This window comes from Gracilinanus agilis, chromosome 1 (assembly GCF_016433145.1).
Source record: "Gracilinanus agilis isolate LMUSP501 chromosome 1, AgileGrace, whole genome shotgun sequence".
Lineage (NCBI taxonomy): Eukaryota > Metazoa > Chordata > Mammalia > Didelphimorphia > Didelphidae > Gracilinanus > Gracilinanus agilis.
The window spans coordinates 191,732,465-191,745,871 of record NC_058130.1 but is presented as its reverse complement, the minus strand read 5'-3'; the positions used below and the strand labels follow the sequence as shown (position 1 = coordinate 191,745,871).

Genomic DNA, 13,407 nt, shown 5'->3' with positions numbered 1-13,407 from the left:
ATTAAAAGTCTACCATGAAGATAATTGCAGCTTATCTGCCAACATTTATTCCAGAAATTGAGGAGACAGAGAAATTTTAGTAACTTATTGTGTTAGTTAAAATCACTCATCATTTTTAATCATAACATTATGAAAAAAATAAATAAAAATATACTTTGGTATTATAAAGGTTGATGTAGAGTAGGCTGGCAGAAAAAGAACCAACCAACCAAATCATCATGTTGGAAAATACAATTCAGAACTAAAAGACTAGAGACCCAAAGTTTTTAGACTATACAGAGGCTTCATGCTTCTAACTCATAAAATTCTTTATGATGAGTCAGGAAGTACTGACAAAAATATAACAAAAAAGAGAGCTATATTTTGACAGGAAATGACTAGTTATTGATGTAAGGTTATGAATCAACTGTCTGTATATATTTGACTTCAAATCATCTAGATGGGAGCATGGATCATAATCAATGCCAAATTTGAAAAATAAAAAGATAGTGTGCCCATTTGAGTCAACTCCATTTTCTACTTAAACTGCTGACAACAAAATGGAGGGGGGGGGCGGGGAAATGCATAGATCAGGGATTGGCGTTATTACCGTTTCCTAAAGAATATTAACAGATATAAACAATCACCACAACCAGGAGAGAAAAAGAACATAGAAACCCCCTCAGCCAGCAAATACTTTGTCTTGCCAATTAGATATGTAGTATCCTAAAGTAAGACTTGTTTCGAATAAAAACTCATTTGTAAAATCTTAGAAAGACAGTGGGAGATTGTATCTCATACATCTTATGCATCTCATACAGCAATATGCAGTTGAAGAAAACCCAAATTTACAAGGTTGTTCATTTAAGGGTAAAATTGGAAATATGAAAAATGCAAAAGATCTGTCAAGATTTCTATAAAACATTTTCTTCACCAATTACAATGGCACCATCACATTTGGGCTCTAACATCACAGCTCTTTATGTATTGAAGAGGAAGGTGCTAAAAGAAAATAAAGATAGGAAAAGCAGCTGTTCTAGAGTCAGTATAACATAGGAGTTTTGTGCTGTGAGTGACAGAATTTTGAGGGTATTGAGGGATTAATTCTTAGAGGGGAAGATACTAAGGCCACAGGAAAAAAAATAATAAATTATTATATATCCTGAAACGATATAGTTAAGAAAATGTCAATAGCTATTAACATTTTTGCATTTTTCTCTTTTATCTACACAAGCTTAGAGGTCATTTTTGATGAAGATTTGAGAAGGGAAAAAACTAGACAATGTTCTATTACAGACCACATAATAATAGTTACCTAGTTGACTGAAAGGCAAAAAGAATGTAAAATTAAACTTTACTATTTGACCTTTTTAAAAAAGTATTTGATTCCATTTAGTAAAATGTGGTCCTGCAAAGGTTCATGTTTGCTGATGAAATTGTTATAATGATATCTGTCCCTAGAATGTTATGGAACATCCTAAAAGAAATTTCATAATTGCACAAAAGAATTTGTCCTAATCCGAATTCCTGTCCACCTTTGCTATTAAAAGCAATGCAGTGATCCAGGACCATTCTGAGGGACTTAGGAGAAAGAATGCTATCTACATCTAGAGAGAGAACTGTGGGAGTAGAAATCCAGAAGAAAACATATCATTTATCACTTGTTTATATGGGTTTTATGATTTAGGGTTTGGTTTTAAAAGATTACGTCACTACAAAAATGAATAATATGGAAATAGGTTTTGAGTAATAATATATGTATAACCAGCGAAATTGCTTTTCAGCTCTGGAAGTGGTGGGGAGGGGAAGAGAAGAGGAAGACAAGAATTATGTAACCATGGGGGGAAAATTAAATTAAATTTAAAAAAAAAAGAATTCCTGTCCACATAGGAAAAACTAAGTGGATGAAAAATATCTACTGTTCATACTTTGACAGGTAGTTCATTTGACAAATCAGAAGCTTCAGTACATAATTTATCTTAGACTGACATTGCAGATAAACTATGAAGTTGGCAGAATTGAATAGGAAAGTAGACCAGATTACTTTCTTCTTGAAACAGAGTTCCATCTTTTTAACATCAGTATTTTTCCAGGCCAGTATGTCCGCAATTGATTTAATTTCTTTAGGCTGGAATTACACAGTTGCAATTGCCCATAAGGGGTGAGTGTGAGTAGACCCCAAACATATGAATGAGGATGTTCACAGAAAAGTGTCATAAAGAATGAATGACCAGAAAAGGAGGTAAACTGGTCCTCTAGGAACAGCAAGCAGGGGATAACTGATGGAGAGCCCAGTATTCTCTTAAACACAAAATGTCAAGAAATCTAGAGAGGTTTCCTGCATATTGAATGCATCTCCTATGAAAGGTATTCAGGAAGACAGGAACAAGAACTTTGTGATAGCATTGATTGTTTGAGGAAATACTCATCAGTGAAATCATAGATGCATTGAAACTTAAATTAGTAAGTTAAGAAACTGGATAAAAAGCAAAGTTCACAATGCAGTGTTGCATTAGTATATGAAATCAGAGCCCACAAGAATTACTTCCTCAATTTTTATCTGTTTTCTGTGCCCAATGGATTACTGAGACACCAAATACTTTTCTTATATCATCCTTCTTGACCTTTGTGGTTTATAGATTAGCATCTTCATATATATGAAGATGAAAAGTACATATATGTATATATATACATATATGTACTTTTCATCTTCTACTTTCTCTTTTCTTCTTTCAAGTTCTTTTTAATCTCAACAGTCAGCCTCTGAACAAATACACCCTTCTGTCCCTCACTGAATAGACTCTTGAGTAGAGCTGTAACAAATCATTCTTATACTGTGGTCTAGAACAATGATGGGCAAACTTTTTAAAGAGGGGATCAAAGGAAAGGAAATGCTCATCTGTCAGTCTGTTTCTAAGGCAACTCTTTCCAAGTTTTATTGTATTGTATCCTACTCATTGTATTCGTCAGATTAGGAATAATGTTGCCTGGCTGGATAGAACATTTCAGGGGGTCGCATCTGGCCTGCAGGTTGTAGTTTGCCCATCACTGGTCTAGAAAGTAAATTCCATTCTTGAGTTTATTTCCTAGTTGCTCACTTCCTATATCCTTTCTTTTAAGTTCTTTATCTTCAACTAGCAGCAAGAATGAAAATACTATTAATGATCCCAAATTATTCCAATTCCTGCCTAGAATTTTAGCATTCTAGATTTCAGAGATCATTTCCAAGTTTCTCCCCTATTTCCTTCTTACTTGTTTTCCTTTTTTTTTTCCTTTCAAGATGGAAATGCTTAATTTTTCTGGTATTTTGCAAAGCAGAAACATCTAGATGGGAGACAAATTTGCAATTAATACACATGCCTCACAAAGTCTCTTCAAGTCCTTGAACCAGTTCCCTTGTCCTGAATTTGAAATCTTCAGATGTTTGTGGTACCTTCTTCTTTTTTTTTTTTTTTTTTAATTTTAAACCCTTCTGTGTATTGACTTATAGGTGGAAGAATGGTAAGGGTAGGCAATGGGGGGGTCAAGTGACTTGCCCAGGGTCTCACAGCTGGGAAGTGTCTGAGGCCAGATTTGAACCTAGGACCTCCCATCTCTAGGCCTGGCTCTCAATCCACTGAGCTACCCAGCTGCCCCGTTTGTGGTACCTTCTAACCACCTTTGCTGCAAGCAAACAGGCAGTTTGCTGTCTTGGGGGTACCTAAATTCCATTGTTGGCTACTTTTCACTTTTCTCCCAGGACAGTATAGTAAAAAGGACTACTGAGCATGTCCAAAACAGAATTTATATTTTCCTCTAAATCTAGCTCTTTCCCAGATTTCCTATTTTGAAATGTTAAGAGCACCATTAATCCTTCTAGATTCTCAAGTTTGCAATCTTGCTGTTAGCCTTTACCCTTTATTCTTCCTTCAACTTACATATCCATTCTGTTGCCAAATCTTGTTAATCTGTCTCCATTGCAAAATCTATCCCCTTCTGTCCTCTTAATCAATCATCATCTTTTTACAGACCCTTATTACCTTTCTTTCCTGGACTATTTCAATATCTTCCTGATGGTTGTAGCTGCCTCAAGTTTCTTCCCTCTCCACATAGCTTCTAAAATGTTAACACCAAGACACAGACCTGACCATTGTGACTCTCCTCAGTAAACTACAGTGGCTTTCTTACCTTTATGGTCAAATACAAACCCTTGACATTGGAAACTCTTCACAATCTGTCTCCCAATTAACTTTCCAACCAAATTGGTCCTGTTGGAGTCATAATACACTATCCGCCATATCTGTACCTTTGTACAAGTGGTCTTTCATGCCCGGAATACATTTCTTTCTTCACCTCCACCTCCTAGATTCACCAGTTTCCTTCAAAACTTAACTTAGAGGGGCCGCTGGGTAGCTCAGTGGATTGAGAGTCAGGCCTAGAGATGGGAGGTCCTAGGTTCAAATCTGGCCTCACACACTTCCCAGCTATGTGACCCTGGGCAAGTCACTTGACCCCCACTGCCCACCATTACCACTCTTCCACCAAGGAGCCAATACACAGAAGTTAAGGTTTTTTAAAAAAAAAAGATGTTTAAAAAAAACAACAACTTAGATGCTACATTTTACATGGAAACTTTGACTCCTTCCTTAAGCTAGTAGCGTTTCCCCTCCTCCCCCCCCCCCAACTTATACGTGTATATTATAGATAGATACCCAAACCTACACACACACACACACGGAGCATTTCAGAAAGACTAGCACCTCTGGTGAGGACTCACTGGTGAGGACTCACTGAGCCTTTTTCAGGGCTTCTCACACACCTTTGATGTCCACCTGCCAGCCAACTCACTTATAGCTCTAAAAAGCTGTAGCTTGCACAGTGGCCACACTCCATAAAATTGTCTTGGCAGACAAGCTAAACTAGATTGAGGGTAACAGGCCCCCTACCCATCATTGAGTTAGGGAGACATGGAAGATGCCAACGTCATCCACTGTATCCTGGGCCATCACCAGTTGTCCTGACTTTTCTCTTACTATTGGACTTCCATGACTGGAGGAATGAGGCTGACAACTCTGTTCACCTCATCCTCATTTATATTCAGGTCATGCATAAGTCAAGACATGACCCCATGATGTCTTTGGTCTCTTAGAAAAACAAAGGAAGGACCATTCACACAGATTTGTGGAAGGAGGGAGATTGTATATGTGTGTATGCCATCTTTCCTAATAGCATGTACACTTCTTGGGGGAAGAAACTTTTGTTTCTGTTTTTAATTCCCTAGAACCTAGTACAATAGTTGATTGATTGACTTAGTGTTAGAAGTTCAAGTCTTGGTTTGATAACTAATTACGTGATCTTGGGCAAGCCATTTCTCTTTGAACTAGTAACATGAAGGCATTGGAATAAATCACATGCCAAATATATAGGGCCTGCAACACTTCTAAATCTGGCCCAAGCCAGATTAAAATGTAATTGGAAAATATTTTTAAATAAGTAAAATGCAATAAAACATAGATAACATTGCATTTTAAAACTAAAGTCAGAATTTGGTCCAGTAGGGATTTTCAAGTACAAATTAGTGACTCTTATTTCTATTTGAGTTTGACACCACTGGAATAAATGATTTTGATATTACCTTTCCTCTCCTAATAATTGTGTAGTGTTGTTCTTCCTCACAACAGTAGTCACTAATTAGCATATCTGTTGATACTGTATTTTTCTCCCAATGCTAGCAATATATGAAGCCAACAGAAATCTTTGAGAAGCCTCATCAGAAAAGTTTCCTCTCACTTTCTTTTAGTTGTTTTCTCTCTTCTGCTGCTATGTCTATGGGTTTTTGTGAAATACTTCTGTGGGGAAGAGCATTTTGTTATTATATATTTGCCTTTAATAGTATTTCTTTAGGATTTATACCTGGGTTTTCAGAATGGTCAAGGGAGGAGAATCTCAGTTATGATCAGTGATATTAGAAAGAGAAGTCTTCTGCTCTGGTAGCTTGAGAAAGGTGTTAAAGGGGAGGGCTTTTTTGTGTTTGTTTTTAAGCCATTTATCAGTATGAATTATTTCTGCCTAATTTATAGAGACTGAAAAAAACTAATGTAGCTAGAAAGGACAACTGGTAAAAGACAGATTTTATCATTTTGTTTAATAATGCCTTGTACTTAGTTGCTACTTATTAGATGAGAGGGCAGCTAGGTGACTCCATGGATAGAGTGCCAGGCCTAGAGACGAGAGGTCCTGGGTTCAAATTTGGCCTCAGACACTTCCTAGCTGTGTGACCCTGGGCAAGTCACTTAACCCCCATTGCCTAGCCCTTACCACTCTTCTACCTTGGAACCAATACACAATATTGATTCTAAGATGGAAGTTAAGGGTTTAAAAAAAACAGATGTTTGTTGAATTGAATTTTCATTAAAATTACTTGCATAACTTCAGAAGGTGATTACTAAGTGGTGGGACCAAGAATTAAAACCTAGGTCTTTTGATCTCCAGATCAATTTTTCCCCTCATGCTCTTATCCAGGACAGGTATCCAAATTAGAGAGCCATTGCAAGACACTTAACCTCACTGAACCTTAGTTTTCATAGCAATAAAGGTGTATAATGGTACTTAAAATACCTACCTCACACTTTTGTTTTAAAGATCAAATGAAATAATAAATATAAAAGGATTTATAAGTGTAAGTGGTTTTAAACTTATTTCCTTATTAAACTGTGTATGTCCATCTGTTTAAAACCAAAGAGGTGGGTTAAGTAATAGCGATAATATCCTAGTCATGATCAGTTTTTTTTTTTTTTGAGTATCCACAGGTTATCTGGATGTATATTAATCACTTCGATTGCAAAGCTATTAGAGGACTGCTTTGTTGTAGTTATTCTTTTTTTTTTTTTTTAATGCTGAGATTATTTAGAAAGATGAGTGGGAAAATATACCTAATGACAGTACCTTTTCAGGCAGTCTGAGAAACTTTCCACATCTGATTTCTCTTCTTCTTCCAGTAGTCAAATCTCATTATGATTTATGATATAAAGATGGGAAATTTCAGAGCTTTTTTAACAGGCATTATTTGACTAAAAGACTTTCTAGGAGAATACTTGCTGATATGGAAAAAGATTAAGCATAGGGAATAACAAGCTTTTGCTTAGTGCTCTTTATTACAACAGTATTTCCGGAAACCGTCCCTCTTCACTGCCCCTCCTTCCTTCTCCTCATTCCCCCAATCTGTCTAGACAGGTATTTAGTAACCATTATTATGTACTTTTTTTTTTTTTAAAGTTGATCATCTATGATATTGCTAGTACCTTTCTCTATGATATTGCTAGTACCTTTCTCTCAGAAATTACTTTGTATATTTTTTTGTTGTTTTCTTTGTGTATGTTTTCTTTCAATAAAATGTGAACACTTTGAAGGTTTTTTTTCTTTGTATCTCCAATCCTGAGCAGTATGTCTTGACATCCAACAGACCCTTAATAAATACTTGTGGAACGAATGAGTAGAAAATATAGGAAAGTATTCAGGGATTGAGATAGAGGTCCTAAAGTCCTCCATCTATAGGGAGGTAATATCTGTAGCCATTGGACTTTACATCTCACATGTGACCTTGGGCAGTTTAATTCATTCTCCCTGGGACTTGGGTTCCTTATCTCTAAACTAAGGGGATTGAACTACATGGCCATATAGGTCTCTCTCTTCCAGCCATTTACTCTGTGATCCTATTAGCCTTTGACTAAATTAGGTCTCTACAAAGCTGGGGGGCGGGGTGCGGTAAAGTGAATCAAGGTCTAACCTTTGGAGAATCTTTACATTGAAGGTCAAATAAATAATTTAAAAAATATTTACTCTTCATTTCATTACTTTTAGACTATATAAAACAGAATTCTCCCATATCTATTTTTATTAACTTTTGGGGTTAATCAACCCAAAAAGTTGAGGTATGTTTTCTGAATAGTTGTTATTTAATTATCAAATACAAGGAAATTATTCTATTTTCAGCTTGTGCCATAGATTGATGATACTCTTCTGATTACTGAGTTTTGAAACCTTAGTAAAACAAGAGGAATGTTATTTAACAAAAGGGTTGGTTTTTCTCCTTTTAAATTTGTTTATTGTAGTAAGAGGAAAACTAGAACCTTCTATGCTTTAATATATAATTTAAAATCTGACTCCCTGGTTTATACTTCAAGTAGCTAGATTGCCATGTGAATACGTAAGAGTCATGTTATGAATCATTAAAAGAATTAGAAGTCAAGTAGTAGCATTGTTTATTTTTAATGGGACTCTTCTTCCTTTTAGAATTGATAGATGTCACATGTACCCTGCTACTTCTAAACCCAGACTTTACCACTGCATGGAACGTGAGGTATGGTACCTTCATCAAGTATTTGACAGATTTCCAAAGTCACGTGAGCCCAAGGATTTTTAAATTCAGACAATTCAGCTATAAGTGTTTTTTTTTTTTCCATAAATTTCTCCCACTCTGACCACTTTCCTTAGTGTTTACCAAGCACTAGAGGACAGTGATATACAGACTTTATTTATAGTTCCATACCTCTATCTTGTTTTGCAAAATGTTGAGTTGTATTTTGTGTATATTTTGATGCTACTATTCAGTATTAGGCAAGTCACTTGATCTTTATGGATCTCAGTTTCCTCATCTATAAAACCAGGAAATTTGACTAAATGATTTCTAAAATCCCTTATTAGAGCTTTAAATCCCTATTCCCTTATTTTTTCCTTTTGTTAAATAGTATAATTAAATTTGATTATGATATATTATTAGTACTTTTGAGTTAATATGGTATAGTGGAAGAAGCACTGGACTAAAGGGAAGATCTGAGTTCTCAGGCACTGGATAACCTTGAACAAGTCACAATACCTCTCAGCCTATTTCCTTATCTCTGAATAAGGGAGTTGAATGAGATAATGTCCAAGATCTGTTCACTTTTTGGGTTTTGTGATTCTATTTAACCTTTTAAGTACTTAACAATTTAAATATAGGCAGGTTGGTGCTTTTCCAAAGGAAGGTTTATCAGATCATGAGATAGCTAGAATAATACCTACTGAAATAATTTCTGTGCTAAAGAGTTATGAGGTCCATGCAAAGCAAGTTCTTTTTCTTACTTTGTCTGCTAGATAGGTAAATTTATAAATAGTTTATTGATCTTAGAAGGAAAAACAGCAAGAATTAGCTGTCTCATTGTCATCTATGAAAGTTTTATAAAGACAAAACTTATGTTCTTGAAAAAAAAAAAGCCAGTAATCCATTCATTAGTGCTGCAGTTTTTTAGAAATAGTTTTATGCATTGCAGTTAGTGATTTTAGAAAGTGAATCCAGTTTTCTAAAATAAGTTCACAGTAATATTTTTCTCTAAAAAAAGAGAGTTGAGGCAGCTAGGCGGCTCAGTAGATAGAGAGGCAGGCCTAAAGACTACAGGTCTTGGATTCAAATCTAGCTACAAACATGTCCAAACTGTGTGACCCTGGAAAAGTCACTTAACTCCAGTTGCCTAGCCCTTACTACTCTTCACCTTGGAACCAATATCAATTCTAAGATAGAAGGTAAGGGTTGAAAGAAAGAAAAAAGTCAATTTTTTCCCCACTGATAAAAGGAATATTATAAAAGTGCCAGTGGGTTTTGGAAGGGAAAATGCTTTGTGTAATTTAAAGAGTCTATATCTTTCTGCATGAAAAGAATCAGATTACAAGCTATTATGTTTTAATGACATGGAATCAGTTTTAGAGAAGATATATTAATCTTTTCTGTCTCTTTTTTTTTCAAAGAAGGTATTGTAAAGATTACTTAACTTCAATAGAGGAAAAAAAATTGTTTAAATACAAAATTGGGAGGGCTGTTTAGTAGCACTAAATTTTTTTTAAGAGGTCAAAATGACTTGAATTTTTTATTTTAGTGATGTTATTTGATATGTGAGTTTAAAATCTTGCTTTTAATACTAAGACCTTATTTCCATTGTTCATAGGCACTCATCAGAGAGTAACAGGCCATTCTGTAGTGTAGGGCCCAAGTAGTGCTTGACCAAAAAATGACTTTCTTCTGAGTATAGTAAAGGTAGTTATCTAGATGAATGTAAAACTAATGATTGACTAGATTACCCAGTGACTCCTTAGTATTTGTACCATATCCCTTCTATCCATAAAAATATTCTTCTTAGTGAATCATGATTTTGAATGTATCCTAGTAGTTTGCTAATGGAAAGGAAAGCTGTAGTAGAGAAGTTCCAGCAGAAAAGGGGACAGAACTTCATTGTGAACAAGCTAGAAGGAACTGAAAAGGCCTGAAGTGGGTACAGGAGTTTGAAGCTTTTGTGCAGGGTCAGAACCAGGAATCATAAGTATCAGAGGAAATAACGATAACCAAATCCTGGAGTTCAGACAACATCAATGTCAGGCTCTTGACCAATAATGGGATATCTAGTTAAACAGCTTTTTCAGATTGCAGTTCATGGTTAGTCTGTGGGTATATGTGTATTTTATGTGTAGTCAGCCCCACTCAGAGTCTCCTAAATAAAGTCTTTTCAATTTGAGATCCCCCCGCCAGCTGTCATTGTCATTGGTGTCCCTGACCATAGCTAAATGCATACATCGGACAATACATGTCAGTTAACTCAGGTTTTGTAGTAGATTTAAGTGACACATTCCCATTTTTAAGCACTGGCCTCTTTCAGAGACAGTGTGGGATAGTAGAAAGAACATTGGATTTCATCTTGCCCCATCTGTATTGAAACCATGTGACTAGACACAGTCTGTTTCCTCATCTTTAATTTGGAAATAATGGTGTGTTACTTTTCTGTTACTATTAAGGTTCTCCTATATCTAGAAAATAACTTAATAACTTCAAAAGATCCATTATTTCATTAATGTGGGCGCCTTCTTCACTGGGATAGTTCACAGTCCTTCTCCACTTTAGGATTTAATTTCTTGAGTTTTGTAGCCAAAAGAATAAATGGTTTTAGCTGATCATTCACCTTCTGGTAATATGTCTCTTTGAACTAAGGATGTTTCTTGAATAACAGTCCATCACCAGGCCAGTACTTGAAGTCTTTCCAGCTTGTTGAGACCTGCCAAAACTTGTTGGCATAAATTCTGAAAACCCTGGGTTACCTTTACATCACAATGTGGCATTGGAGCAGGGATTTTGTGAAGGGGAAAAGAATTTGAATGAGGTAAAGGTGGAAAGAAGGAAGCAAAATATGACCCCAAAAAAGGACTTTGCAAACTGTTATAAATGTGAACTATTTTTAAAGGCATGGGAATGTACTTTTTGAATCATGTGATACTGTGTATACTACTATTGTTGAAAATAAATTTTTTTAGTAGCGTATTTAATTTCATTCTGAGCTTGCATTATAACCATTACAAATTTTTCAGAGGGAAGGTTGCAATAATGGATTTTTTTTTTTTAATAGGAAAGAGCTAATCCTATCTGGCACTTTAAATCCAATTAAGGACTTGCATCTGGGAAAACTGGCCTTAACTAAGTTTCCGAAGAGTCCAGAAACATGGATTCACAGGTCTGGCAACATTATGATCCAAATACCATTATTCTTGCTGTGTAAGAAATGAATGGAAAGGGAAATAGTAGAGACTCAATTACTATTATAGCAGTTTGGGCTATTAAATGCATCTCCTTGAAATGTATTTCAAATAAAATGGATTTATATAACAAATATATGGGTGCTAAAAGAAACAGCTTTCCCACAGTGGGAGATTTTATTAGGGTCTGTTCAGCCCCAGGAAATAGCTACCAGATTAATTTTTTTTCATTAGACAGGTAATCTTATTCTCCTTCTATGAGTATAACTTAGCCTAGATTCCTGTATAGATTCTACAGGAACAGAAAAAATGTAAGATAAAAGAAAACTTTTAGGAGTAGCCAGATTTTCTGACTTTTCTCAGATCTAATATCTTCATTGCCAATCATGTTTTCACATAGTCCCTATTTCTTGTTATTTGAGAAATAAAGTATAATCAGCTAAATGATTCTTTTATTATGTGGAGAATATAACTTTCAAGTACATCAAAATACATTTTTTCCTGATGGTCTATAATTTTTTAGAATTTATGTAAAGTACTAATGTGAAACAATACATTTTGTGTTGAAAAGTTGTATTCATATTCTAATATACAATCTATAATTTCCACATGCAAAGAAAAATGTGATGTATGAGGATTTGTAATTTTCCAGAGAAAATGAACCAAATATAGAAGTGTTGTGTTCCTAAAACTTTTAGAATATAGAAAAACACCAGGGAATTTAGCAGAACTTGATTCAGAAGGAATATACTAAGTAAAAGTGGAGGGAATGGATAGAGTGTGGTATGTAAGCCCCTTTACAATATCTATTTTCCCAGCATACAATTTGGCCATTTTCGTACCTCTTTTTATCCTACTTTGAAAAATATTCAGTTTTTATGAAATTAATGGTATTTCCTACTCATAAGTTCTTGAAGGGTATACTAGCAGATAGTATGAATAGTAGCTGATTTAATACTCATCTGAAAAGATTTTAAATGCAGAATCAGTATCAGGTTAGTATATTTGTTGTTCAAGCCTAGATAGATTCATCACCAGAAGAATCGCCATCCAAAGATGAACTTTTTTTTTTTCAGGCCATACCAAAAGTGTCACAAGGACACTAACAGGCCCAGAAGGACCACCATATTGATGCTGACAAAATCAGATGTTCTTTTAGTTTCAAAGTATAAACAGTTTTAATTTCTTTCTCTGCTATCTTGATAAATTAGTGTCCACAAAAAATTTTTTTTTCCTACCCAATCCCTCAGACTCCCTGGATTAATTTCTTCTGACCCTTTCTCCCTTTTACCATTTATCCAGGAGATGGGTGCTACAACAACTAATTCAGGAAAACTCCTTACCCACTTTTGTGAAGAAAGAGAACTTGGCAACATTTCCCATGGAAAGAGTACAGCGAATAGTGCAAGAGGAGATCGAGGTCTGTGGTGAAGCTGCTGGAAGATACCCAAGTAACTATAATGCCTGGTCTCATCGCATCTGGGTTTTGCAAAACTTGGCAAAGCTGGATATCAAGGTATGTTAGTTTAGCCAGAATGCTTATGCTCTAAGTCTTGCAGTGTTACCCTGGTACTCAGGAGAGCTTTAAGGCAAGACAGTAAAGGAACTGATGGCAGGAACTCAGGCCATCCTGAGAGAGTCCATGCAGCTGCTCTCTTCTAGGGTCAGTAAAGCAGATAGTTTACAAGGTTTTGCTGCATTCTTTGGCAATGTAGCTTTTGTCCCATTAGACTAATGTATTGGTAAAGAAAAGACAGGTTTAATTAATCTTTTGGTGGAAGGCGGAAATCTGTATGTGTGTGTGTTCACTTTGGATATAAATAATAATGGATTGCATCCTCTAGAATCCAGCATTCTAATGTTCTGATCTTTTCTCTGTGTGTTGAACCTATTGTCTAC

At 35.4% G+C, this 13,407-nt stretch overlaps 1 protein-coding gene across 4 annotated transcripts in view; it reads left to right on the top strand.

The window, feature by feature from the left end:
• The window catches only part of PTAR1 (protein prenyltransferase alpha subunit repeat containing 1), a 46,587-nt gene that overhangs the window by 19,904 nt on the left and 13,276 nt on the right, over positions 1 to 13,407 (top strand). For 2 of the 4 annotated variants that reach the window (XM_044657363.1, XM_044657361.1), the window contains exons 3-5: positions 8,251 to 8,317; positions 11,382 to 11,486; positions 12,811 to 13,024. In XM_044657363.1, coding sequence (XP_044513298.1) covers positions 8,251 to 8,317; positions 11,382 to 11,486; positions 12,811 to 13,024 — 386 coding nt within the window. The remainder of the gene's footprint in view (positions 1 to 8,250; positions 8,318 to 11,381; positions 11,487 to 12,810; positions 13,025 to 13,407) is intronic. The other 2 variants (XM_044657365.1, XM_044657364.1) reach the window with 1 other exon arrangement.